The 24985-nt window shown below is 36.1% G+C and overlaps 3 protein-coding genes across 6 annotated transcripts in view; 1 reads left to right on the top strand and 2 right to left on the bottom strand.

Annotated features, from left to right (window-relative positions):
- Positions 1 to 6785, bottom strand: part of LOC116297026 (nuclear pore complex protein Nup133) — a 25448-nt gene extending 18663 nt beyond the window's left edge. The window contains exons 1-6 of the mRNA XM_031705153.2: positions 6654 to 6785; positions 6437 to 6552; positions 5751 to 5866; positions 5161 to 5400; positions 4812 to 4871; positions 4409 to 4519 (exon numbers count right to left, since the gene is read on the bottom strand). Coding sequence (XP_031561013.1) covers positions 4409 to 4519; positions 4812 to 4871; positions 5161 to 5400; positions 5751 to 5866; positions 6437 to 6552; positions 6654 to 6778 — 768 coding nt within the window. The 5' untranslated portion in view covers positions 6779 to 6785. The remainder of the gene's footprint in view (positions 1 to 4408; positions 4520 to 4811; positions 4872 to 5160; positions 5401 to 5750; positions 5867 to 6436; positions 6553 to 6653) is intronic.
- Positions 6693 to 24985, bottom strand: LOC116297030 (histamine H2 receptor-like). Of its 4 annotated transcripts, XM_031705164.2 has the most exons (4): positions 24531 to 24985; positions 23512 to 23590; positions 12062 to 13313; positions 6693 to 6810 (listed from the first exon to the last, which is right to left on the bottom strand). In XM_031705164.2, the coding sequence occupies exons 3-4, from the start codon at positions 13188 to 13190 to the stop codon at positions 6803 to 6805; spliced, it is 1137 nt and encodes a 378-aa protein (XP_031561024.1). In that variant the 5' UTR covers positions 13191 to 13313; positions 23512 to 23590; positions 24531 to 24985; the 3' UTR covers positions 6693 to 6802. The 4 variants fall into 4 exon arrangements, with proteins under 4 accessions (XP_031561024.1, XP_031561018.1, XP_031561023.1 ...); XM_031705158.2 differs by lacking the exon at positions 6693 to 6810 and having other exon boundaries at positions 10009 to 13313; positions 24531 to 24982; XM_031705163.2 differs by lacking the exons at positions 6693 to 6810; positions 23512 to 23590; positions 24531 to 24985 and adding an exon at positions 19710 to 22388 and having other exon boundaries at positions 10009 to 13313.
- Positions 6940 to 9238, top strand: LOC116297032 (protein ZNRD2-like). The gene is made up of 4 exons (XM_031705166.2): positions 6940 to 6995; positions 7395 to 7540; positions 7827 to 7914; positions 8324 to 9238. Exons 2-4 carry the CDS (start codon positions 7412 to 7414, stop codon positions 8605 to 8607), a joined length of 501 nt encoding a protein of 166 aa, XP_031561026.1. The 5' UTR covers positions 6940 to 6995; positions 7395 to 7411; the 3' UTR covers positions 8608 to 9238.

The following is a 24985-nucleotide window of genomic DNA, read 5'->3' as shown; positions in this document are numbered from 1 at the left end:
GGACTTCGGTTGGCTGGATCGTACGGAACGCATACCCTATTTTTACGCCCAATTTGCAGCTTTTATCCTATGATTTTTATTTTATTATTCATAACTAGTGATTCTATTCCGAAATATTGCAAAAAAATAGAAAAAAAAATTTTTTTTTGATTGAGGCACTGGTTAAAGTCCTGTGAAGCGGTCAGGAACAAAAGTTTTTCAAAGGACTGTACACATCATGTTTCTATAGCTTACTCTGTAGATGTTTAGATTTTTACGATTAATTTTTCTTCATTAGATGCTATTGAGATAAATTGGATGTTACGGTTGTCACTAGAATGGGTTGGTTGTGACTGAAATGGATTGCAAGTGACTGGGCTTCAGTCAGTGACTGGATCTTGAATGACCTAAAAAAATTTTTTTTTGCATTTTCACATTTTGAAAGGCCGTGGATAATCTTAATGTTTAGTAAAAACATGCCCAACTTCTAAAACTTGTTTTCCTCTTGTAAAACCCGAATTTTGAGTGTTTTTTCATTTTGGAAAATTCGGAACCGCACGTACATGGAATGGAATGGACTTCGGTTGGCTGGATCGTACGGAACGCATACCCTATTTTTACGCCCAATTTGCAGCTTTTATCTAATGATTTTTATTTTATTATTCATAACTAGTGATTCTATACCGAAATATTGTAAAAAAATAGAAAAAAAATTTTTTTTTTGATTGAGGCACTGGTTGAAGTCCTGTGAAGCGGTCAGGAACAAAAGTTTTTCAAAGGACTGTACACATCATGTTTCTATAGCTTACTCTGTAGATGTTTAGATTTTTACGATTAATTTTTCTTCATTAGATGCTATTGAGATAAATTGGATGTTACGGTTGTCACTAGAATGGGTTGGTTGTGACTGAAACGGATTGCTAGTGACTGGGCTTCAGTCAGTGACTAGATCTTGTATCACCCAAAAAAATTTTTTTTTGAATTTTTACCTTTTGAAAGACCATAGATAATCTTAATGTTTTGTAAAAACATGCCCAACTTCTAAAACTTGTTTTCCTCTTGTAAAAGCCCGAATTTTGAGTGTTTTTTCATTTTGAAAAATTTGGAACCGCACGTACATGGAATGGACTGGACTTCGGTTGGCTGGATCGTACGGAACGCATACCCTATTTTTACGCCCAATTTGCAGCTTTTATCCTATGATTTTTATTTTATTATTCATAACTAGTGATTCTATTCCGAAATATTGCAAAAAAAATAGAAAAAAAAAATTTTTTTTTTGATTGAGGCACTGGTTGAAGTCCTGTGAAGACGGTCAGGAACAAAAGTTTTTCAAAGGACTGTACACATCATGTTTCTATAGCTTATTCTGTAGATGTTTAGATTTTTACGATTAATTTTTCTTCATTAAGATGCTATTGAGATAAATTGGATGTTACGGTTGTGACTGGAATGGGTTGGTTGTGACTGAAATGGATTGCAAGTGACTGGGCTTCAGTCAGTGACTGGATCTTGAATCACCAAAAAAAAATTGTTTTTAAATTTTTACCTTTTGAAAGGCCATGGATAATCTTAATGTTTTGTAAAAACATGCCCAACTTCTAAAACTTGTTTTCCTCTTGTAAAAGCCCGAATTTTGAGTGTTTTTTCATTTTGGAAAATTTGGAACCGCACGTACATGGAATGGACTGGACTTCGGTTGGCTGGATCGTACGGAACGCATACCCTTTTTATATGCCCAATTTGCAGCTTTTATCCTATGATTTTTATTTCATTATTCATAAGTAGTGATTCTATTCCGAAATATTGCAAAAAAAATAGAAAAAAATTTTTTTTCTTTGATTGAGGCACTGGTTAAAGTCCTGTGAGCACGGTCAGGAACAAAAGTTTTTCAAAGGACTGTACACATCATGTTTCTATAGCTTACTCTGTAGATGTTTAGATTTTTGCGACTAATTTTTCTTCATTAAGATGCTATTGAGATAAATTGGATGTTACGGTTGTGACTGGAATGGGTTGGTTGTGACTGAAATGGATTGCAAGTGACTGGGCTTCAGTCAGTGACTGGATCTTGAATCACCCAAAAAAAAATTGTTTTTGAATTTTTACCTTTTGAAAGGCCATGGATGATCTTAATGTTTTGTAAAAACATGCCCAACTTCTAAAACTTGTTTTCCTCTTGTAAAAGCCCGAATTTTGAGTGTTTTTTCATTTTGGAAAATTCGGAACCGCACGTACATGGAATGGACTGGACTTCGGTTGGCTGGATCGTACGGAACGCATACCCTTTTTATACGCCCAATTTGCAGCTTTTATCTAATGATTTTTATTTCATTATTCATAACTAGTGATTCTATTCCGAAATATTGCAAAAAAAATAGAAAAAAATTTTTTTTTTGATTGAGGCACTGGTTAAAGTCCTGTGAGCACGGTCAGGAACAAAAGTTTTTCAAAGGACTGTACACATCATGTTTCTATAGCTTACTCTGTAGATGTTTAGATTTTTGCGACTAATTTTTCTTCATTAAGATGCTATTGAGATAAATTGGATGTTACGGTTGTGACTGGAATGGGTTGGTTGTGACTGAAATGGATTGCAAGTGACTGGGCTTCAGTCAGTGACTGGATCTTGAATCACCCAAAAAAAAATTGTTTTTGAATTTTTACCTTTTGAAAGGCCATGGATAATCTTAATGTTTTGTAAAAACATGCCCAACTTCTAAAACTTGTTTTCCTCTTGTAAAAGCCCGAATTTTGAGTGTTTTTTCATTTTGGAAAATTTGGAACCGCACGTACATGGAATGGACTGGACTTCGGTTGGCTGGATTGTACGGAACGCATACCCTTTTTATACGCCCAATTTGCAGCTTTTATCCTATGATTTTTATTTCATTATTCATAACTAGTGATTCTATTCCGAAATATTGCAAAAAAATAGAAAAAAATTTTTTTTTTTGATTGAGGCACTGGTTAAAGTCCTGTGAGCACGGTCAGGAACAAAAGTTTTTCAAAGGACTGTACACATCATGTTTCTATAGCTTACTCTGTAGATGTTTAGAATTTTGCAACTAATTTTTCCTCATTAAGATGCTATTGAGATAAATTGGATTTTACGGTTATCACTGGAATGGGTTGGTTGTGACTGAAATGGATTGCAAGTGACTGGGCTTCAGTCAGTGACTGGATCTTGAATCACCCAAAAAAAAATTTTTTTTGAATTTTTACCTTTTGAAAGGCCATAGATAATCTTAATGTTTTGTAAAAACATGCCCAACTTCTAAAACTTGTTTTCCTCTTGTAAAAGCCCGAATTTTGAGTGTTTTTTCATTTTGAAAAATTTGGAACCGCACGTACATGGAATGGACTGGACTTCGGTTGGCTGGATCGTACGGAACGCATACTCTATTTTTACGCCCAATTTGCAGCTTTTATCCAATCATTTTCATTTTAGTATTCATAACTAGTGATTGTATTCTTAAATGTTCCAAAAAAAATAGAAAAAAAAATTTTTTTTTTGATTGAGGCACTGGTTGAAGTCCTGTGAAGACAGCCAGGAAAAAACTTTTTCAAAGGACTGTACACATCTTGTTTCTATAGGTAACTCTGTAGATGTTTAGATCTTTGCGACTAATTTTACTTCATTAAGATCCTATTAAGATAAATTGGATGTTACTTGGATGTGACTGGAATGGATTGGTTGTGACTGAAATAGATTGCAAGTGACTGGATCTTCAATCACACAAAATGAATTTTTGAATTTTCACCTTTTGAAAGGCCATGGATAATCTTAATGTTTAGTAAAAACATGCCCAACTTCTAAAAGTTGTTTTCCTATTCTAAAAGCTCAAATTTTGAGTGATTTTTAATTTTGGAAAATCCAGAACCATACGTAGATGGAATGGACTGGACTTCAGTTGGCTGGATCCAGTCATTAAAATTAGATTGAATAGATTACAAATGAAACTGTACATGCACGTCGGGCTAGAAGGGCTAAAAATGTTTCATTTAGGCAAAACTTTTTTGTATTTCATTAAAATTTCTTGAAACTTGGTAACGTTAAAGAGCCTAACAAATCTCACAACTCTGTCGTTTTAGTTTTTTAAATTTCGACATTTTTGGCGGGAAAATGACGTCATCAATTTTAGCAGAAAATCGAAATACTTCTCATTAGAAAATTCTAACTAGCGCATTTGAAAGAACTGCACATTTGAAAGAACTGCACATTCTAAAAATAGTAACAAAATGGCGGCTTCATGAACATTCAAAAAATCATATCTTTTGGTTCCCATATTAGAAATGAACAAATTTTGCATTTTTGAACTCCTCATGTGCAGTTCTTTCAAATGAGCTAGTTAGAATTTTCCATTTAGGAGTATTTCGATTTTCCGTTGTGATGTGATGTAGCTCACTGCTTATCTAGTCCACTTACAGTTGTTTGTTCAGCGGCTTGTTGTGATCCAAATATCAAAGATGATACTCTTCTGCCAAGAATAGAAAACACTCCACCTGATACCTTTAATGGGTGGATCATGATAGATTTCTAGAACAGAATTAAATAATATTATCAGCAGGTTGTACTATTGAGAGATGTAATGTTTTCCCATTTCAGACCATTGTCTTCCTCTTGAGATTAAGAACTTTGTTTGAGTTGTATCGATATTACATAACCATAGCATAGAATGATTCTCTAGGTGAGCAATATTAAGTGTTTAGGAAAGGTATGTTTCTTTATCAGAGGGGCTAGTAGAGGGTCATCACTAAAAATTGTAAGATTCAATTTTTAATTTTTGTACATAGATTAAATTTTTCCAATATTTCATCTTAAATCTTACTTGAGATGGCATTAGCAGCATTAGTTCATTGGTAGTTGTCATCAAAACACAACCACATGGCTGGAAAAAACACAAAAGAACAGGATTTTTCATAGACTAATTCCATAAGTGGTACAAACAGTGGTACAATCACATACTTTTCACTTCTTTGTGTTGTCACTCAATGAGGGGGGGAGGGGGGGTTCCACAGAGAGCGAGCTGGAACTGACTTAAAAAAGCAGTCTAGATTTTGTAAGAGATGATGTAAATACTCACAGCTACATCCAAAACAGATAAGTGGGTTCTCTGTGGCAGCCAAAAGATACTTTACATTAGAATATACAGTAGTTTGTATGCAGTAAACCATTACCTGGAATGGAGTGAGCGAGTGACAGGGATGTCCAGACAGCTCAGTGTTTACTTCAATGGAATTGCTGTCATGTGCCAGACTGGGCCAATATCTGACCACACCCTCTGGTGAGACCATCATAATGGCTGCAGACCCAGGGTTATTGATGTCAGCACCCCATGTGCTGGGAAGGATGGTTACAAGATTTGCTGAGTGGTACAGGTTTGTTGGGGGAAGTAACAGCTCTTTGCAGTAAAGACTCTAAGGTGGCAGAGAATAGTTCATCAACTGATATTTATTTTTTATTTTACTTTGAAAATTTATAGAAGTAATGGCTTGTGACATCCAGTACTGAGCATTTCAACAGGTCTCTGAGGAAGAGGGTATTTACTGGTATTTACAACATAAATCAATAAAATCTCTACCCTCTGTGGGACCACTGTTTTGGCCTTGTCCCTTAGGTCTAAGCAAGTTACATTCTAGAAACTTTCTGAAACTTCTTGGGTGTGGGAGGGTCTAGCATCATTCAACTAAATTGGAACCGGGCAGGGTCAGGGGTGGGATGAGGGGTGGGGGTGAAGGGTGGGGGTGGGCCTTTCTAAATAGATTACCTTAGACCCTGGTGATGGTATGAACCTCCAAACATACAGCTTCCTACCAGATACCAACCATGCCCATCCTGACTCATGTAGCTTGACATTTGTATACTGCAATACGGAGGATTTGTCTAACAAATAATAATAATAATAATAATCCATCAAATTATAATCTTTACAACCACATCTCCAGTTGAGTTGAACTTAAGAACAAACTAAAGGTCAACCAATCATAATTGAGAGTGGGTTGATGATGACATACAGTAGCATTCCTCATTAGCTTCTTTTGTTACATCAACCAACATATAGGTATTTTGAATCAAGGGGTTGTACTCCAAGAAAACCACAGGGAGCCCATTAGTTCTATGTGTAATGTGTGGACATTTTGGTAAGGTTGTGTCTATTTGGGATACTCGTAGTCCAGGTGATTGAGAGAGAGTTGTGTCTAGTTGGGATACTCGCAGTCCAGGTGATTGAGAGAGAGTTGTGTCTAGATGGGATACTCACAGTCCAGGTGATTGAGAGAGGGTTGTATCTAGATGGGATACTCGCAATCCAGGTGATAGGTGACTCAATTGGAGTGTGAGTATCCCATCTAGACACAACCATTTGGAAACTTCAGAATCAATATTCACTTTATTTCTTCTACAAAACAAAACAATTCATGCTAAAACCAAATTCCATAAAAATTCCTGGCTTACTTTTTAAGGCCAAAGCTTCTCTTATTTGTACAGGAATAGTCAGCCCAAACGTCTCAACTCTGTGATACGGCGTTTCTTCTAACAATTTTCCAGCAACGGACGAGCGTCCTTGGCTCCTAAACAAACCAAAACGAGCACAATTTACCTTGCTTTACGACACCTACAGCCTCAGGTAAAACGTACAGCGTGGTTTTAATATATATTCAGTTTTTGTTACCTTCCTGTCATGGACGAATCTAAGAATGAGCTGTAGTTCAAGGTCTGTCTTGGAGTTGTTGGCGTCCCATCAACATTCCTACCAACACTTTTGTTTACTGGATACTTTGTCCATGGAGAAGACATGGTTATGGTGACTTTATTATTCCTTCAAAGCGCTTAAATGAGAAAAAATGTTGAAGAATATTTGAGAAGTCTCAAAATGCACATTCGTCCGCCATTTTTCAGTATGACCGCGCTTGATATAACGAGCCTTCTGATTGGTTGATAGGTCAAGTTATACTGTAACCACGTGGGACGTTGATTGTAATTATCAGCTGAATTCGAGGTACAGAAACATAAGGTTAGTATTTTGATATTTTGAATGATTTTTTTTTCGGTTTTTTCTGTCTTTAGATCAAGGAAATTTGAATATTGTGCTTTTATTAACATCGTTGATTTAATATATGGAAGATCGGACTAATTTTTCTTTGTCAAAACAGCTGGGCAAAACGATTTCATGTTGTATTGCATTTTCTACATTTATAAAGCTTTAGGAAAACCTAGCTTAAACTAGCATTGTAAATGGTAGATCCACTTAATTTACTTGCCATAAACCCGTTACCTTTTCCTTCTTTACATCGTGCTGTAAATGACAGCGAAATAAGGTAAATGTACATCTATGTACAAGGTGTTCCCAACCATATTGACTATGTCCCAACATTCGAATTCATCAGTGATGTGTTTTGTTTGTTGATGTCAGCCAGAGTATTAATTGTGATGGGTGATAAGATGGACAGGGAACGATACAATAGACTACGTGAGCGCACAGACAAGATAAGTTCACTGATGGGCCAATACTTGCTTAAGGGGTACCGTATGCTGGGGACATGCTGTGATACATGTGGTGTAAGTCTCATATTTTGTTAACATAATAGATGTAATGTATGTACGAGTCAATTCCAAAGGTGCCCATCCCCTCCCCCCAAAAAAATGCCTGGGGGTGGGATGGGCACCTTTGGAATTGACTCGTAACATGAATAAGTCCACAGGATGTGTCCTCAAGCCTCAAATTTAAGATAACGGGGAAGTTTGAGATATCCTGTGTTTAAAATTAGGGAACTATATTTTATGAAGATACACATATTTGCCATTTTGTGAGTAGTATATTTTTTGATATATTATGGATTTCTAGACTGTATTGCTGAAGTTTCGTGATGAACCTGATTACTGTGTGGGATGTAATGAAGTTGATGCCGATACAACAACTAAGCCTCAAAGTGGTGAGTTATCTGTTCTGTCTGTCTGTCTGTCTATCTGTCTCTTTATCTCTTTGTCTGTACCTTTATCTGTACGTCTGTACAATGTAGTTCCATCTTTGTCATTTTGTCTGTCTGCCTGTCTTTAACAATGTCAAGGACAATGAAAAAATTTAGTACTAAAATTTGCAGACTAGTTTACAGGGTGATAAAACAACTTAATTTAGCAGGAGCTGAAATAACCATTAGGCTAAAGTGATCAGTTAGCTAATATAGTAAGTTGCAGTTTTGCAAAAAGAAGACAAATTAACTATGAGTATATTTAGTTTTTGTGCTATTTCACAGCTATATACATCGTTTGCACTCTGCTGATTAATGGAGTATGTAAAAAGCTACTGTATTCTATTTCTTATAAAATGTCTTAATTTTGTAGCTTCACGAAATGCAGTTGACCATTCTGAGCAAAGTTGCCAAGTTGCTACAAACACAAATGGATATAGTATAATACAAGAGGAAACAAGCAGAGATCAAGCACCAAGGGTTCCCTCATCTTCAGAGTCTGTCAGTACTGCAGTTACTAACTTGAATGACAAGATAGTAACAACAAGTGAAGCTTTACGGAACTGCTTCTCTGTGGAGGAGTCCATTCGTTATTGCGAACTCTTAAAATCCTGTGCTGAAGCTTTGAAAGCATTGCATGAAGTACAAGGAAAATGATAAATGAAAAAGAATTGAATGGTAAAATATGCTCATGGAAGTGGGGTCTGTAAGGAGCCTTTCTTCAAACGTAATAGACCTTTCACTTGAGTGACCACTAAACAATGGCTCAGTCCAAGTTGAGCAGTTGGATGTAATGTGCTTATACCTAAATTTACTGTATTTTTACTATTTTTTTATTCAAGTATTGACTTTGGTTGTCACTCATGAATTAGAGAAAGGCCTATTCTCTGTTACCTTTATGCATTGATACTGCTACATGGATACTTGTTGGCCTATAATTAACACTAGTATCTAGTTCTACAACAACACTAACAATGTGTTATGTTCCAATAATCTTGTAGGGCAAATGTTATTCAGAAGGCTTGGCTTTGGGTGTTCAGGGGGAGGTGACCAATGTTAATCTGGAGCGTCTGGGGGGGAGCAGGTTGGTTATTCCTCTGCTACATCGATAGAAATAGGGGAGTGTTTTGCACATGTAATAATAACTATAAAATGCACATGAAATACACTTAATATAACACAACTCAAAATATCACACCAGAGTTTTGAATTGTATTTTCTTCCTTGTTTGACATAAAACTTCATTTTCTTGCTTAATAAATTAGACAAAATTTCTACATCTACAAAATATTTACTCTTAATTGTTTCGTGGTGTAGTATGGTACCTATAAATTATATTAATGTCAGAGCTTTTAAACTACATGTACAATCTTAGTGGTGAATTGGCTATCAATGATGCATACTGCATCTTCATAAAACTATCCTAGTGTTGTAAAGTGCAAGAATCTAAAGATTTTCCTTTTTAAAACAAAAGAAATCTCCCAGCTAGGTTGACTGCATTCCACTAAAAGGAATCTTGTGTCAATTATTTTTGATTAGTATTTTCCAAGCAGGGACTGAGTACAATGTAAATGTCTCTCGTTGATCAAAATGGAATTCATATTTCATAGGTTTCTCTTGACAGAGTCATAACCAAAAGTACCATGTTGAAACCTCAATTCTGATTGGTTGACTTTTACTTTGCTCTGAAGGTCAACTTAGCTGCTGCTGTTTAAGTTCATCCAACATGTTTATTTATTCAAGTATGATGTATCCAATAGGTGTAGAGTACTATAGTACCTATAGATAGATGCAATATTCCAATCATGATGTCAGATTACATTCTTTCTAAAATACTTCTTTCTTAAAATTTCATGAGCCATTTTGTTTTAAATTGTTGTTGTGAGCAAAAATATCATAATCAGCATGAAAACTTCAAAGAAAGGTGAAAATTAAGCAATTTTCATGAACATTTAGCATTTGATAGTAAACTAGCCTAGGAAGGGAAAACATAGTAAATGTAGGTGAATTCCTTGATAGTAAACTAAGGAAGCTACGCAAATCAAGCACATCAAAGAATATATGGAAGCCAGGATACACTATTTGTGTTCACCCATGACGTACTACACCATTTATTGAGTCGGCATAAGCAAGCTCTGCTGCGACCTAAGAAATAATGTATCTGATATAATGTACGAAAATAAATGCCTCATGTACCGCAATAATAGAATTACTGTGAAACTGACATGACCTTGTTAAAGGTTTTGTTGCATATGGCATACTAAGCCGGAGAAGCCACAGAAATGTGGCTGACAATATTTGCTTATAAGTTATTGACGATAAATTGCGTCATCGCATTGTCAATGAGAAGTGTGGGTCCGCATACTACTTTGACAATGTGATGACGAAATTTATCGTCAATAAGAGGACAGACATAAAAAACTGATGTCGATTTTTTTTACAATAACAAAAACGATAAAAACCTCTCGCTTTTAGTGATAAAATCAATCAAAGAATAGAGTACGCGCTCTTTGACTTCAGTTTTATCTGTCTGTCCTCTTATTGATCATAAAATAACTAATCAGTTATACGAGACAGTGTAAGTTATTATAAAAAGCTTTCTTAATATACAATAGGTGCGTACTATAAAGTACCATATACCTATCGGCTAGGTGAAAATGCGTCACGTCCGAGATAAATTAGCGTGTCAGATGAATTTCGATATTTGTCGCATCTTCATGAAAAAACCTATACATTCAGTAAGGATGTCTTCGGATTTATAAACTGCCTAATACCAGATTGGATATTGCGTTTATCTAGGTGGGAATCGATTTATACTGGGTTGATCAGCTCATCATTAATATTTTCGAAAGCGAAGAAACCCCTCTCTCTCCCCTACGCTCCTGAAGAAATAATTTAGAATTCCACACATGTTGAAATTTCAACAACTAGTTCACCTGGATTTTTTTAACAAGGTGCATCTTGGACCAACACCTTCACACAATAAATACACTTATCCTTTGCCCCATGGCACGTCCAAAAATTAATGTCAGTATAGTCATAAATGACACGTCCTTGGATATTATACACAAAGTCGAGATGAACCTTGCGCAACAGAGATTAGACCTTTTGTAAATGGCTCGAGCGAATGTTTTCCCATTTCTGACACGTCATTTTATCGAGAATAAGATTTCTCGTTTGAGTTGTACCCATCCATATTCATGTGTATCCTCGTGCGCAACCGTTAAATAAAGAAATGATACTCTAGGGAATGAAACATGGTCTTGAGAATAAAATTCATTGTGAAGTCGCATCCATATTCATGTGTCTTCTTATGCACAAGCGTCAAACAAACTATGATACTCTAGGGAATGACACGTGGTCTAAAATGGGAAAACATTACGCCCAAGGTAAAGAGGTCTATTCGAAATATAATACTAGTAGAGTCTTCGACACTATTTAGACCCTTTAGAAGTGTTTACTTTGTATGAAAAGCCACGTTATATAAGGCCAGATGTTCACTTGCAACGCAAACCGATATTTAAACGCCGAGTGCGCAGACTCAATTCTGCCTGCTAGGCTTTTTCGATCTTATGAGTATCACATTTCAAAGATGAGAACTAGAGTGCGTTCATACTTGGTTCCAGAGCCTGGTGCTCAAGTACAATTCTGTAATGCCTTACAAGCCAATTGCAAGAGCTCCAACCCGTCCCTGACTGACACTGAGAAGTTAAAAATTAGGTGAGTTCAAGGTGAAAATTAGGTGAGTTCACCTAACTTCCAGTGTTCGAATTCAGGGACGGGGTGAGTTGGGGTCTTGTATTTGAACACTAAGTGTCCGAGCCGATCAGAGCGTGATCACACCCCGAGCAAGGGTGCTTTAGACTAAACTCAGCTAATTTTGAAATACCTACGCCAAAATTTAGGGACGGGTGCTGTGCCAGAGTAAAAGGTTGGAACCTTGTGTTAGAGCACGAGTGTCCAAGCACTATAAGTGTGAACACGCCCTGACTAAACTACGGAGACACGGCTTTTTCTATTAAACAGTTACTGGCCCCTTAGGATTGCCCAGAAGAGGTTAAAGCAGCGGACTGGTCATCTTTCACTTGTCCATTATGTCTAGCGTTATTACCTTTTCCTTTATTGTTGTTGTCGTCGTCTTCACTTTTGTTTCTGCTACGGAATGAGCAAACAGAGTACTGAGACGAAACGCTCGCAGGCCTAAAGCTCGATGTCACTAGTCTCTTGTGCACACTGAAGCTTGACCGTGAAGAGAATGTGCTTCTTCTACGATGACGAGGATACAGTTCTTCTAAGCAAATGTTCTGTCTGAAGAAGTGCTTCTGGATAATCAGCTTGATAGTGCCACGCATGTCATTGTTTCTGTAGGAATAGAGAAATGGGTTAAGAGCACTGCTGCAGTAATGCATCCACTTGACAAATCCGAGAAGACGTTGTGTTATCATGACCGAATCGGGTAGAAGTTTATGGTTGAAGGTTGCTATCATCGTGAGCGTGAATAAAGGCAACCACGCTAACACAAACAGAACTGTGATTAACCCAAGAGTCAACGACAGGCGAACTTCTCTTGCGAATACTGCTCGGCTCGCTCGGTGTCGAGTTAGAGAGACTCCGGGTCCAAATTTGGACCTTTGGAAGACACAGATGTAAGCGATTATGATGATGCCAGTGGGTAAAAAGAAGATAAGATTGGCATTCAAAAGGGTGTAGACTTTTTCCCAGTTTTGAAACTGCACAGGTTGGAGTATTGCAATGATTGCAGCGAAGAACCAAGCCACAGCTGAAGCGGAGTAGAAGATCCTTCTTGACAACAATCTGTGGATGATGGGCTTCATAACAGCATGACAGCGCTCGATGCTTATTCCTGTTAAATGGAAGATCGACGAAGCTCCAATAAAAATGTCCGCAGTTATGTAAAACTGATAGCCATAAAAGTTTATGGGATAGTTATTGTGTTGGTGATACATCACGTAGATCCAGCATGGAATTGAAATGGCGCCAACTAAAAGGTCTGCAGACGATAGACCAATGATCAGAATGCTATGTACAGTTCTCATTCGACTATTGATCGCAAAGGCGCTGAGAATCAAACCATTGCCAGCAATCACAGTCGCCATTAGAGCTATATTAAATATCAAAGATACTACAACTTCTCCTTGAGAGGCTCGTAAAGTCAAAGCAACAGAATCGTTCATTTTATCAAAAGGAGTTGTTGAGTTGTAGCCGCCAGGAAATGACATGGTGATGCAGAGATGTGTTGTCCAAACGAATCTTTTCAAGAACAGACACCTCTTTTATACCTGGATTTTCTTACGGAGATAAAGACTTATATCGGACTTGTAAGCCGGTCCATGGACCTTGAACTGCAACATAAAGAGGAGAAATTGTTAGTGATTTCACTGGCAATCGGAAAACAGCAGGGCAAGACGATAAACAAACGACCTGCAAAAATCATTAAGGGGGTAGATAATGGGGTGATAAATGGACCTTCATTTTTTCGATGTAAATTTTGTCGTGTTATTTCATCTAGTTTGAGACGCGTATTACAAGTTAAGAAAGCGCGACACTTAAAGTCGGATTAGTAGGAATCAGTGTGGCTTATACTTGTGAATAGAATAATCTTTACAATTTTTGTCTCTATCTTGCTTCAATATCTCGCACAACACTTTTTCATTTATACGATTTTCATAGAAAGATCAGTATTCAATGTCTGAAGTCTTTCCCGATGTCTGCAATTCTATCCGGATTAATCTAACATTAGCACCATAATGCGAGACATATACTATATTTCATGTGTGTGAGTCCATATATCTGGAAAAACCAGTCAAGTGGACTGAGAATGTAATAAATTTATTGGCGCGTGAAGGAAAATATTAAAAAAAACAATCAAAATTACATGGTTTTAACTTTACATACTTGAAACTGCAAAAAAAAATTGTTGAATTTGGTGTAAGGCTTACACCATGATTGCGAGAAAATCGCCCTTTTTGCGCAAAAAAAAGTCATAATGCATATGAAGTGGATGGTAATTTGTGCTGTTGTGTCTTTCTGTGTAGAGAAGCCATCACCGAATGGTGTGAATAAGGATCAAATTTTGTCCCATGATATTAAAAGATTCTAGTCTTAAGTGTGCGAATCTACGTAAATAAGAGCTAGATACCAAAAGGAATAATTTTTTCAATAGCTCTACATGAATCACAATGCTATCGGTCAGAGCAGCTAGCATACTAAAGTTAAAATTGAATACGATCGAAGGCACCCTATGTTCCCTAAATCACCCTTCTGCGTACGAATATGACCATGGAATGCTCAGGCAAGACCAATACAGCTAAAGAGTGCATCACTCATTAATCATACTATAAGTACTGTGATGTAATTCTCTACACACTGCGCTTTGACCCCCACAACGGTGTCGAAGAACATCCAGACAAAAGAAGTGCAAAGTCGCCAAAAACCTTTTGTTTCATTAAACCATATTTTATGCACTTGAAGTAAATTTGTAGGGGGAAATGAAATTGAAAATACGTCTTGGTATATATTTAAACCATCGTTGAGTTTATAAGCTTAATTTATAACATCTACTGCTGATCTCCACAGATAGTACTAATAGAAAAAGCTGTAGCTAAGATGAAAGATGCAAACTTAAACACACGTCTATATGGATCATAGTTTGTACAATTAAGTGCAAACTATATATAGATTACAGTACTAACTAAATAGTACAAATAGCACTAATGAAACAATTGCAAACAAAAAAATATATGTGTTAAGTGCTATTTCTTAGTGTTTGAGCTATTTCACAGATACATCGTTTGCACTCAAGTATATGATACCATAGCGCACTGCAGATGTTCTGTACATTACCAAATACACTTTGCAAGAGTGGATATTAGGCCCCGTCCACACTATGCCGGATAGATTTGAATACGAATTTTTATTTATTCGGTTAGGCCGACCGTCCACACTATTCCGGGCGAATCCGGAACAATTCTTCACCGAAAACGATTTTTTTCGAATACGGTCTCCAGAGTGGAACAATTTGAAAGAGCAGGCTAGCCGTATTAGTGTGGACGGAGAACATTACGTATCACGAATTTTTTCGAATACGTTGACGTCATGATTGTCATGGAAACATGGCGGGAAGGCTAAAAATTCATCGCGGGCTCAATTTAAGCTTCGATGCACATGCTCAGAATGCCGCCTCTCGTCGGACTGGTGAGGACGCGAAACATTTTATCCGTTTTCATGTGTGGACGGAAATCTTTTTTTTTCGGTTTCGGTGTGAAAGTTCCGGATTCAAATTTATCCGGCATAGTGTAGACGGGGCCTTAGATTCACAACTCCAGTCCTGACTAAGGAAATAAGATTAATGGAAATAAATCAAATAATAGGTGAGATTTCCGAAAGGAGACTGCGAGACATTTAAAAAAAACACGGAAAGCAGAAACCGACTGATCATGAAGCGTAAACATGCCATCTTAGTCAGCAGTAGATCCCTATCATCATTATCATAATCACCATCATTATCATCATCACTATCATCATCATCACTATCATCATCATCACTATCATCATCATCATTATTATCATCCTCATATTCATCATCATCATCATCATTATTATCATCCTCATATTCATCATCATCATTATCACTATCATCGTCGTCATCATTATCATCATCATTATCATCATTATTATCATCCTCATATTCATCATCATCATCTATAATCATCAATCATTACCAATCATCATTGTCGTCGTCCTCACCATCATCATCACCATCATCATCATCATATCATCACCTTAATCACCGACAGTATCAAGCGCTATTACCATTACCGATAGTATCACTATCATTCATTTACTTTTTGAGACAAAATCGAGAGTCAATTTTGACTAACACTCGTTCGCGCGCTTTTCGTTTAGCTGAATAAAAGTCTTGACAAATCAAATGAAATAAATTAAGAATTTTGCAAAACAAGTAGATAATTCAGTGGGAATCTTTCTATCAGGTAAGCTGATCAAACGATGAACGCGTTCATCGTGTTGAAGCACCAGGCGCGTGAAGAAGGTCACTTTTGATTATAGCCGATATTATTAATCCTTTTCGCTTGTGAAAAAATACGATTAAATAATACAGGGAAAATGGTCTCTTAATTTTGTTACTAGTGGAGGATGGTACGTTTTTTATTGGGGGAGGGGGGGAGGGGGCTCATTCAGAGGGGAGGGCCATCGGTAAAAAAAATTGATCCTTTGAGGAGGTTCAAACCTTTATATTTAAACGAAAAGCGCGCGAACAAGTGTTGGTCAAAATTGACTCTCGATTTGGTATATATAGATACAAGCAACAAAAGAAAAGGCCGTCCAATAAAAACATTAATAAGAACAATCTACCAAAGATTTCAGGAATAAGTCAACCATCACAGATTCTGAAAGAATGCTTTAAACGCAACCATAACAGCTTGGCTTCAAAGTAGTTGAACTTACTCGAGTAGAGTGAGAGCTGAATGTTTCTCTAAGAGAAATGAGTATTGATTGATTGAAAGGTTACAACCAAGTTAGCCGTAAATCCCTCAGCACTCCACCAATATCAAACGTACCTTCCATAAATTATCCTATATTTCGTGAGTGGCGAAGATATACTCTCAAACTGATAGCAATAATGATATTTAATCAAGGAACAGTGGGAGATAAACATGGACTGAGGTAATGGGAGGATTTCCTTGTAGAAGTAATGCAAAATACGGACATATTCTAAACGTGATGAAAGGGCTGTCATATTTAAGCTATATGTGCATGTGTGAATACATATGTGTAGATAACAGAGGTAGCGCTTCCGATGCATTTAGCGACAACGACCCCAGCAAAGCTCTTGTGCACGTTTCGACTAAGAGGACATCGGAAAACAAACATAAACAAACAAAAAGCAAAAAAAAAAAAAAAAAAAAAAAAAAAAAAAAGAAAGAAAAGAAAAGTAAAAGAAAAAGAGAGAAAAAAAAAGGAAAATCCTGCGCTTCAAAATCACGAAAAGTAACGACTCTAAAAATGTACATAGATATTGCGTTTTAAAAATTGTAATTTAGCTATTAAGAGATTTTGAAACCGAAACGTACCTTGAAATACCCCAAATACAATGCCCGAAATGTTGCTATATGGCGTATCCATTCACTCTTTTATATGCAAGAGGCAGCGCATGTCTGGTCGGCCAGGAACATTTGAGGTGAAATTTTCTAGAATGGTCATATTATGAAAAGAATCAGCTATACCACATGCTTTGTGATCACACCACGCACTTTTAGAAATTAACTGTCACGATTATGAAATATTGACAGGAAAAATAATAATAATATCCATGTACAAAGAAACTCTTTGATATTTTTAGGTCTCAAAGATTCTTTGTAACAATTTTTTAAAATATAGTCTACGCTTATAATCTTAATTATAAGCAAAACTTTTATCCCACGAAGATCCGAGTTCAATTCTCACTAAAGCTTCTCGAAGTTTTTCTTATACATAAGTACTCATGACAGGCTGTGAATATAGTTTCGAAAAAGGATTTCTAACACAAAAGTATCATCGACAATATTTATATTTCCGATTGACAAAGTTGGCAGGCATCAAAACTTCGCGAGCGAACAGTAACTAATGTGTTTTTGTGTTGATTTTAAAATCAGTTCTGTCTTGAAATTCATGGACGGTTCAGTTCTCCAGGATTTTTCTCCCGTTCATGCCGATCAACTGCATTTTTTCAGTTTAATCTTAAAAACTTTCTTTAAAGTAATTTCGGGCTTATTTTGTTCCATTTTCAGGTCACGAAATAATAATGCTATAACATATTAGGGAAGCTATAAAAAAAGAGATTATTTCAAAACTTCTGAATACTCCACATCCTTCTCACGGTATATTGCTTGTTTGTTCATTTGTTGGTTTATTCAAGTTTTAAACTATGTTTTCTAAAAATAAAAATCTTGGACAAACTACCCACGAAAGTATTGTTCTGCGCACTCAAGTACTGACTAAGAATTTCTTTATTACTTTCTATATGTTTTACAATAACATTTTCACTGACACTGCACTGAAGAGGTATTGTCAATGTAGTCGAAAATGTGTGAATTGTTTATAAACTCAGGAAACCCTTGAGACTGTTAAGTGTGTTATTCAAAAACGTTGCACTTGCATTACTAATTTCACTAAACTTTTCTTAGAGTTACTTTTATTTTTTTCTACCGAATTTTTAAGTCAAAACATAAATAAAGTTGAAAAGGTTGAGTGCTGCGACACTACAATGGCTTTCTTACTCTGATTGGATTGTTTGTGTTTTCTAGCTTTGTGATTGGCTTAGACTGGAACCCATTTGAGAGTCACTTGACAGTACCCTTCGTTATTTGAAAAAGCTCTTCTAGGTGTTTTGTAATTAAAACTTTCTCCTCTAAATCTCTTTTTATCTCATCCTATATCTAGAAACACATAGTACTCGTCGCTTCATGTACTTACCGAATCTTTTCAAATCATTTCCGTATGCCAATAAGATTGACCCAAAAATGACGGACGGTTAAAGAACTTGTTTGGATAGCAAAACCGCGTTGTACACTTAAGCCGGTAAATGTTTTTGATGCAGAAATGCTCGACAATGTAGAAGAGATGTTTGAATTAAGATCAAAAGAGAATTAAATACTGATTGATCTCTGCACACGACACTGAGAAAGTGTGATGAGGTTTTTTTATCGAGTTCATAAGTAGTATTAACGACACAAGTACACTTATCAGATGTTCCGAGATTGAGGGCGTGCTTGGTCATGTACACAACTTCTGCTACTTAAAATACAGCTGATTCATATATTTGCATTCACACTGGACGACAAATTTACCGGATATGTAGGAGAGAATAATTCAAGTGGTAGATGAAATTTTATTAGCAAATTTCCACTCTAACATTACCTTTCATTTTCATCCGTATTTTCGAGTTTCTGGTTTTTCGCCTGCTAATCTTTGCACATCACATTTTCGTTCTCTTTCTGCTTATTCACCTATTGTACGTTATCTTCAGAATCGGGTAAATTGTTAAGGTAAAATAATGTAAACTTTATGAATGGTATTCATTTTATGCTTTCAAGTTGTTAAGCTATCATAAGAGTGCTCTCAGTATTCGAGTGCGCAGACAATTTGAGGGGGATAATCGTGTTCACTACACCGCTTGCTAAGGAAAATGTCTTCAGGGTCACTGAACTACTGCTGGGAATTTTAACTTAAACATTTAAAGATGGCAGCTTGGTTAGACCAAGTTCAGTTTTTGTCATTGAATTTCTGTCGCGCCAGGAATACATGAAAATGTAGAATCCTAGTTTTAAAATTGAAAATGGCCGAATTATTAATTAAAAACAGTTAACAAAGAGTAGAGTTACTAATAACTTAAAAAGAGTCATAAATTGAATGTGTTTTAAATGTGACAATTGGCTTGTTAGGGTTTGTTAGTCAAACGAATTGGTTTCTCTTTAATATATTTTCGATGCCTATAATATCATATAAAGCCGGTAATTTGTACCTTCATTTTGTCTGCACTTACCGCGAAGTCAATTTGAACAGGCCTCCGTCTAAACTCATTTCTAATTAGAGAATTCACTTTTCTCTGGTTATAGAAACACAAAAAATAGTATTGTGCAAGAGGAAGTGATATATAAGATCCGTCCTTCTATGATACACTTATTTATATGTAAGATTAAAATAATAATCTGATTTCGAGTTTTACTGAAAAGTCTTACCTTAAGCGCGAGGTGCGATATCTCCGTTAATCAAAACTAACATCCAAATTAGAAAAGCTAGTCCAACTCTACCGCGATGAAAACGATAAATAAGGCTCTTGAATACGATTTTTAGATACATTTTGATGTTGTGTATTGGGTTTCTGGAGAGGGCTCCGCGCGGGAGAAGAAGATATCTCTTGTGTTCTTTCCGTGATCAATGACATTCGTCGACATGAAGATAAGATCAATGACACTTTAGAATACTTTCTTCCAGCGCGAACAATATACCTTGTGTCCCTGGGCGTAAAGTAATAACCTTAAGGACATATTCACTGTTGGAACCAAATCTTTGCCAAAAACTCTAAAGCTAGAGGTTGGTTCTATATATGACGTTAATAAAACTGCGAAAAATAAAAGAATGAAATACGTTGAAGTGCAGGTTGTGGGATTTCGTGGCTAGCAGTGAATCACAAGTGTTTTAGTCAAGCACTTGAAACATCGTTTGACTCACATTACGCGATATAATCTAAATTCCGCAGGAAAAACTTTTATAAAACATATGCCTGGGGTGTGTACGTGGGTGTCGAGGTTTACATTGCCAAAATAATTGAAAAACCCTGTTACACTTCCGTTGCGGGAGGGCGCTCTCTCTCTTTTTCTCTTTCACTCTCACTCGCCCTTTCTCTTTTCGTTAGTTTAATCAGTGCTTATTTGTTTGTTCTATTTATTATTTTTTTGCATACTACACCCCCCTTCCTTCCCCCTTACGCACACACAGGGAAAATTCCAAGTCCACTGGGGTCACTACTACGATTACAGTTATATTTTACACTCCGTGAACCGAATCCCGTCTTTCTGGGAATTTCGTAGGCGGAAAAAAACAGAACCGCACCGACAGTTTCAAAATGAGTCGAAATCTATCCTCTGTGAGGGCGTGCGAAACGAGAAACTCAACGCTCAATACTCATCTTCCTCTAGCAACGACTTCCTGCCTGCGTGCGCACGTCCAAGACGAGCGGAGACTTGGAGTTATTCCCGATCGTCTGGGAATGTCCCGACACATGAAAACCATGTGCATACTAGCGGCGTAGTGAGTGTACCAAGCGTTTTGGGGGAAGCGCGCTTGCTTTATTGTCAAACGTTCCCGCCAAATCCACAAGAGTTCCAAGCTAGAGAGAACCATTTAATGGCGAAGAAATTTTCCGTTTTTCCCTCAAGTAACAATTTAAGATTTTTATACTTAAATTATGTTGACTTTTTGGCTCAAGAGCAGATCTATAGTTATAATGGAAAATGCTTATCGAGAAACTCTCTCGACACTCAAATGGCTTCCACTTATATTATAATATTTCTCTGCGCATGCTCCATTGCGAGATGGAGCAAACCAATCACTGAATCACAAATAGATACGATTATATAACTGGTCTAGATCAGGTTTTCTTTGACCATGTAACTTTGTTTATGTGACATTCAAATGGCATCCAAGAATTTAAGATATTAAAAGCGCATACGGACTATCATCTATTCATTGATTACTACAGAACTCGTTATCTGATATGAAAATTCTATACTAACTGCTTTAGAGTAGGTTTTATTGCATATATGAGCCGAGCGGGAAGCTCTCCCGTCCGTTCTTGACACTAAAATGGCTTCCAAGCAACCGCACAGTGTGTCATTCTTCCAAATGCTTGAATACTTTAGTTACATCGTGATATTTGAAAACTGTCGCAGTTTTGTCACGACTGGGAAACTCAGTTCCGCGAAGGACGCACCATGACACTCAAATGGTTGCCACACTAAATCAATCAATCAATCAATCAATCGAAGAGAATCACATTGCTTGAACACTGACGAGAGCAATTTAAAAGCCGCTTCCGACTCACTTAACTGAAATCATGTATAATGCGGGAAGAAAATCAAAATAGTAACTCGTATCTCGAATTCGTAGGCAAAAGTTTCACGCTAAAATCAATGGACATATTGTGGTATTAGTTTAAGATCTGGGGAAAAAAGGATGGAGGACGAAAAGATTACACCGCTGTAAATCATTAAAAAAGGTACTGTAATCAAAGGATCTTCATTTATAGACCATCTGATCGTGAGCTAATGAAACTTTTAAACGACCAATGTGTTTACGATATGTGTTTGCCATTACATTTAGAAAAAATCCTTTTCGTTTTATGCACTACTCAATTGAAACCCCCGCCCCTCTCATTGGCTATTGGCAAACGATCTGGAGGAAGTTATCAGCAGCTCGATGCTCATTGGCTATCAAGACCCTTTATTATGATTCGCTATTAAAAGTTGGAGGAAGCCATATAATAGTTCAATGCTGATTGGCTAACAAGAACCTTTATTGACTTACAACATTCCCATGAAACAAATGAACTGTGATATTTCAGATATCATGCACACCCAAACTGTTGAGTATTGAGTACTCTTCTTTCTAAAATACCTGTAATCTCAACGCAATATTTCTAAATAGATATATTTTTAAAGGCTTTTAAAAGATAAATCAATATTTTTCAATATTTGTACGCACAGAAGACTAGAGTTGTACCATTCTCAATTCCTGACGTCGGCTAGTCTGAGAATTTCTTCAAGTATGAATCAAGAAATGATATATACTTGACACTACTTAAAAAGGGAGGAATTAGACTTTAGCTGGATTTCTTAGAACTATCCTTTAATCATAATCTATATGAATCAAAGTATTTATTTTAGTAATTAATTATAAAATGTGCGTGAGATATATCGAAGAAATAAATACAGCAATGAAACACAAAACTAGTATATTGTTGAATGATACACATATAATAGCTTTAAAAACACTTACTATCCACAAGGTTAAATGATTCTGCTTAAGGTTAGTGTGAGAGATACATATGCTTCATCAGTAAACATTTTAGACGTGTAAGTATCTTTTCCTTGTAAACAATTTCTTCGTAGTTCATAATACGTCGATGAATTAGTACGCTAAAAATTGTATTTTTTGACAACTGCCTTCTAACAGTTTGTAGCCAAATTGCAGTAGTTCAATAATACGAATGAAAAATGTACAGATACTTCACAAGAAAAAAGACATTTTGCCAAAGGCTGTAATAGTAAACTGCTGTTAAAAAATCATTCAATACAAACTGCATTAGGTTGCTTCAAAACATTTCATAATTTCTAAACTAATAAAGCAGAATGTTTATATAATATTAAATGGTCCAGTTTAGTTAAACGAGTTATATGTCGAGTTTAAAGGTATTTTGTCAACACTATTATACTAATGAGGGCGCTGGATCAAAGAAAATCATTTAAGCAGGTAATTTGTCATTAAAAAGAAGAAAGACTTAATCAAAAATACCTTACAGTGTAAAAAAATTCAAATAAACTTTTTGCACAATTATAAAAAGAAAGAGTGCAAAAATTTTTAAAAATAGTTGAACTTCATAATGATTGCTGTTTTTTTTGGATTTTTGTCCGTGATATTCCGTCTAAAATTAATCATAAATTGAAAATACCTCAAGATTTAAGCTTGTTTACTTTTAGATTTATTTAATATTATATAAGGGATCCTAGTATTTGATGTTTATTAAAATTTCTAAAATTTGTAAAAAATTTAACCGATTTATATTGATTTGCTAACAGCAAAACCTAACCGAGGCAATCAAATTACAAAATAATACGATAAAATATGAATATAAAAATATAAAAATATAAAATAATAATAATAATAATAATAATTATAAAAAATAAAAATAAAAATAGAAGAAAATAATTCTAAAATCAACTTTAGTTCTAAAACATTTTTTATATTATCACTTAACTTAACCTGTTCTTGTGTCTCTAAGATTTTCTTTCTTCGAATTAGAAACTTTGGTATCAGATTGTGGACTGTTCGACTTGAGTTTCTGTGGGGGAAAAACAATAGAAAATTCGTTTTAGTTCACAAGACTTGGCTTCCAAAATTTTCAGTGTATGGCTTCAACGATTGACATTGCAGCCTTTTGAGAAAGAATCTTGAGAACGACACATACTTTGATTCCTAGTCTAAAAAGAAAGTAGTTTGTAGCAGATGGCATGCATCGGTTATTGATTGATTTGTCGGTTGATCTATTGGATACTATTTTCCCTCTCGACCAATTAATTAAGGTTCTAAGAAAGCACCGTAATTACCCTGATTGAGCTTACAAATACAAGCCTTATGCGAAGGCCTAACCTGTCTGTCAAAACGAGTGTTATCTGAAAATCCTATTCAAGCCTTTTTCGATCATTAAAGCTGACCAACTGCCGATCGATCTTTTACCACGTATAAAAAAAATTGTTTTTTGATATGAAATTAACGGCTTGATGAAAACGTATTTTAGGGAATTGAAGCTAGCTGTTTGAGATAAAAATATATTCCGATTGATCACGTGCACCTGCACTATATTCGCCGAATGACCATGTGAACGATAGGCGAACATTAGTCTTTTTCTATATATCATATAGGGTGCTTAGCCGATATAAGACTAGATTTAGGATTTCTCAATCTATAGTCGCTGGATAGTTTTATCGATACAATAAGACCTATTGCATGACAATCTGAATATCTGAAATAATTCAAATGGAATCTGTAATCTGAGCAAGCCCCCAGGCGAATCATGAACTACATAATCGAATGGAATCCTAAACACTTATTCATCGTGAATCGGATGTCGAAGGCTTGATGTTCCGACACGATTTCAACAATCATTTTCAGTTCTTCTTCCACAGTACCCAAATACCTTGTCCTAGAGTTCGGTTCGAGTTGATGGAAGATAGCATTTGTGTTCTTCATACTAAGCGGAGTACGCGCAGTTTAAAACTTACCATTTACTGACCCTCTTTGCCTCGCGATTTTTCCAATATTTTTCTTCAACGTTCCTTGATAACTTTGTCTCTCTTCGCCGCTGAATATTTGAATTCCTTTTCGTGTAGGACGTGCTCTGATGTTAAAGATAGTTAGCTTCGCGACGCAGGCTTAAAGCATGGGAACAAGCATGTTTAGCTCATTTGCAGGACACACATTTGATACTAATTAAGGATGCGAAAGATTTAAGAGTCTATCATGATGAACATTTACTGATTAGCTTTTCATCTCATTATCAAGCATATGTTTCGTTGGGGTCAGTCAAAAACCTTTATGCTTGCCAGCTTTGGCTGCTCGGCTCTCACACTTTAACACAAAGTTGATAAAAATCTTTTGACAACTCTCCTTACACAGCGGTAGATCTGGGAGATTCAATGGGGGTTCAAAAAACCCCGCTCTATTTTCTGCATAATTC

The sequence above is a fragment of the Actinia tenebrosa genome, unplaced genomic scaffold (assembly GCF_029948245.1).
Source record: "Actinia tenebrosa isolate PJP-AT-01 unplaced genomic scaffold, QUT_ActTen_1.0 PGA_scaffold8__29_contigs__length_14323225, whole genome shotgun sequence".
Classification (NCBI taxonomy): domain Eukaryota; kingdom Metazoa; phylum Cnidaria; class Anthozoa; order Actiniaria; family Actiniidae; genus Actinia; species Actinia tenebrosa.
Note: the sequence above shows the minus strand (reverse complement) of the source record. Positions and strands in the feature narration are given on the sequence as shown.

What these genes read in the sequence shown, in the direction of transcription:
- LOC116297032 (XM_031705166.2), top strand. Translation starts at nt 7,412, where the DNA reads ATGGGTGATAAGATGGACAGGGAACGATACAATAGACTACGTGAGCGC. An exon ending in CATGCTGTGATACATGTGGT is followed by an intron (nt 7,541 to 7,826) that starts GTAAGTCTCATA and finishes ATGGATTTCTAG; the next exon opens with ACTGTATTGCTGAAGTTTCG. An exon ending in AACAACTAAGCCTCAAAGTG is followed by an intron (nt 7,915 to 8,323) that starts GTGAGTTATCTG and finishes TTAATTTTGTAG; the next exon opens with CTTCACGAAATGCAGTTGAC.
- LOC116297030 (XM_031705158.2), bottom strand. Translation starts at nt 13,190, where the DNA reads ATGTCATTTCCTGGCGGCTACAACTCAACAACTCCTTTTGATAAAATG.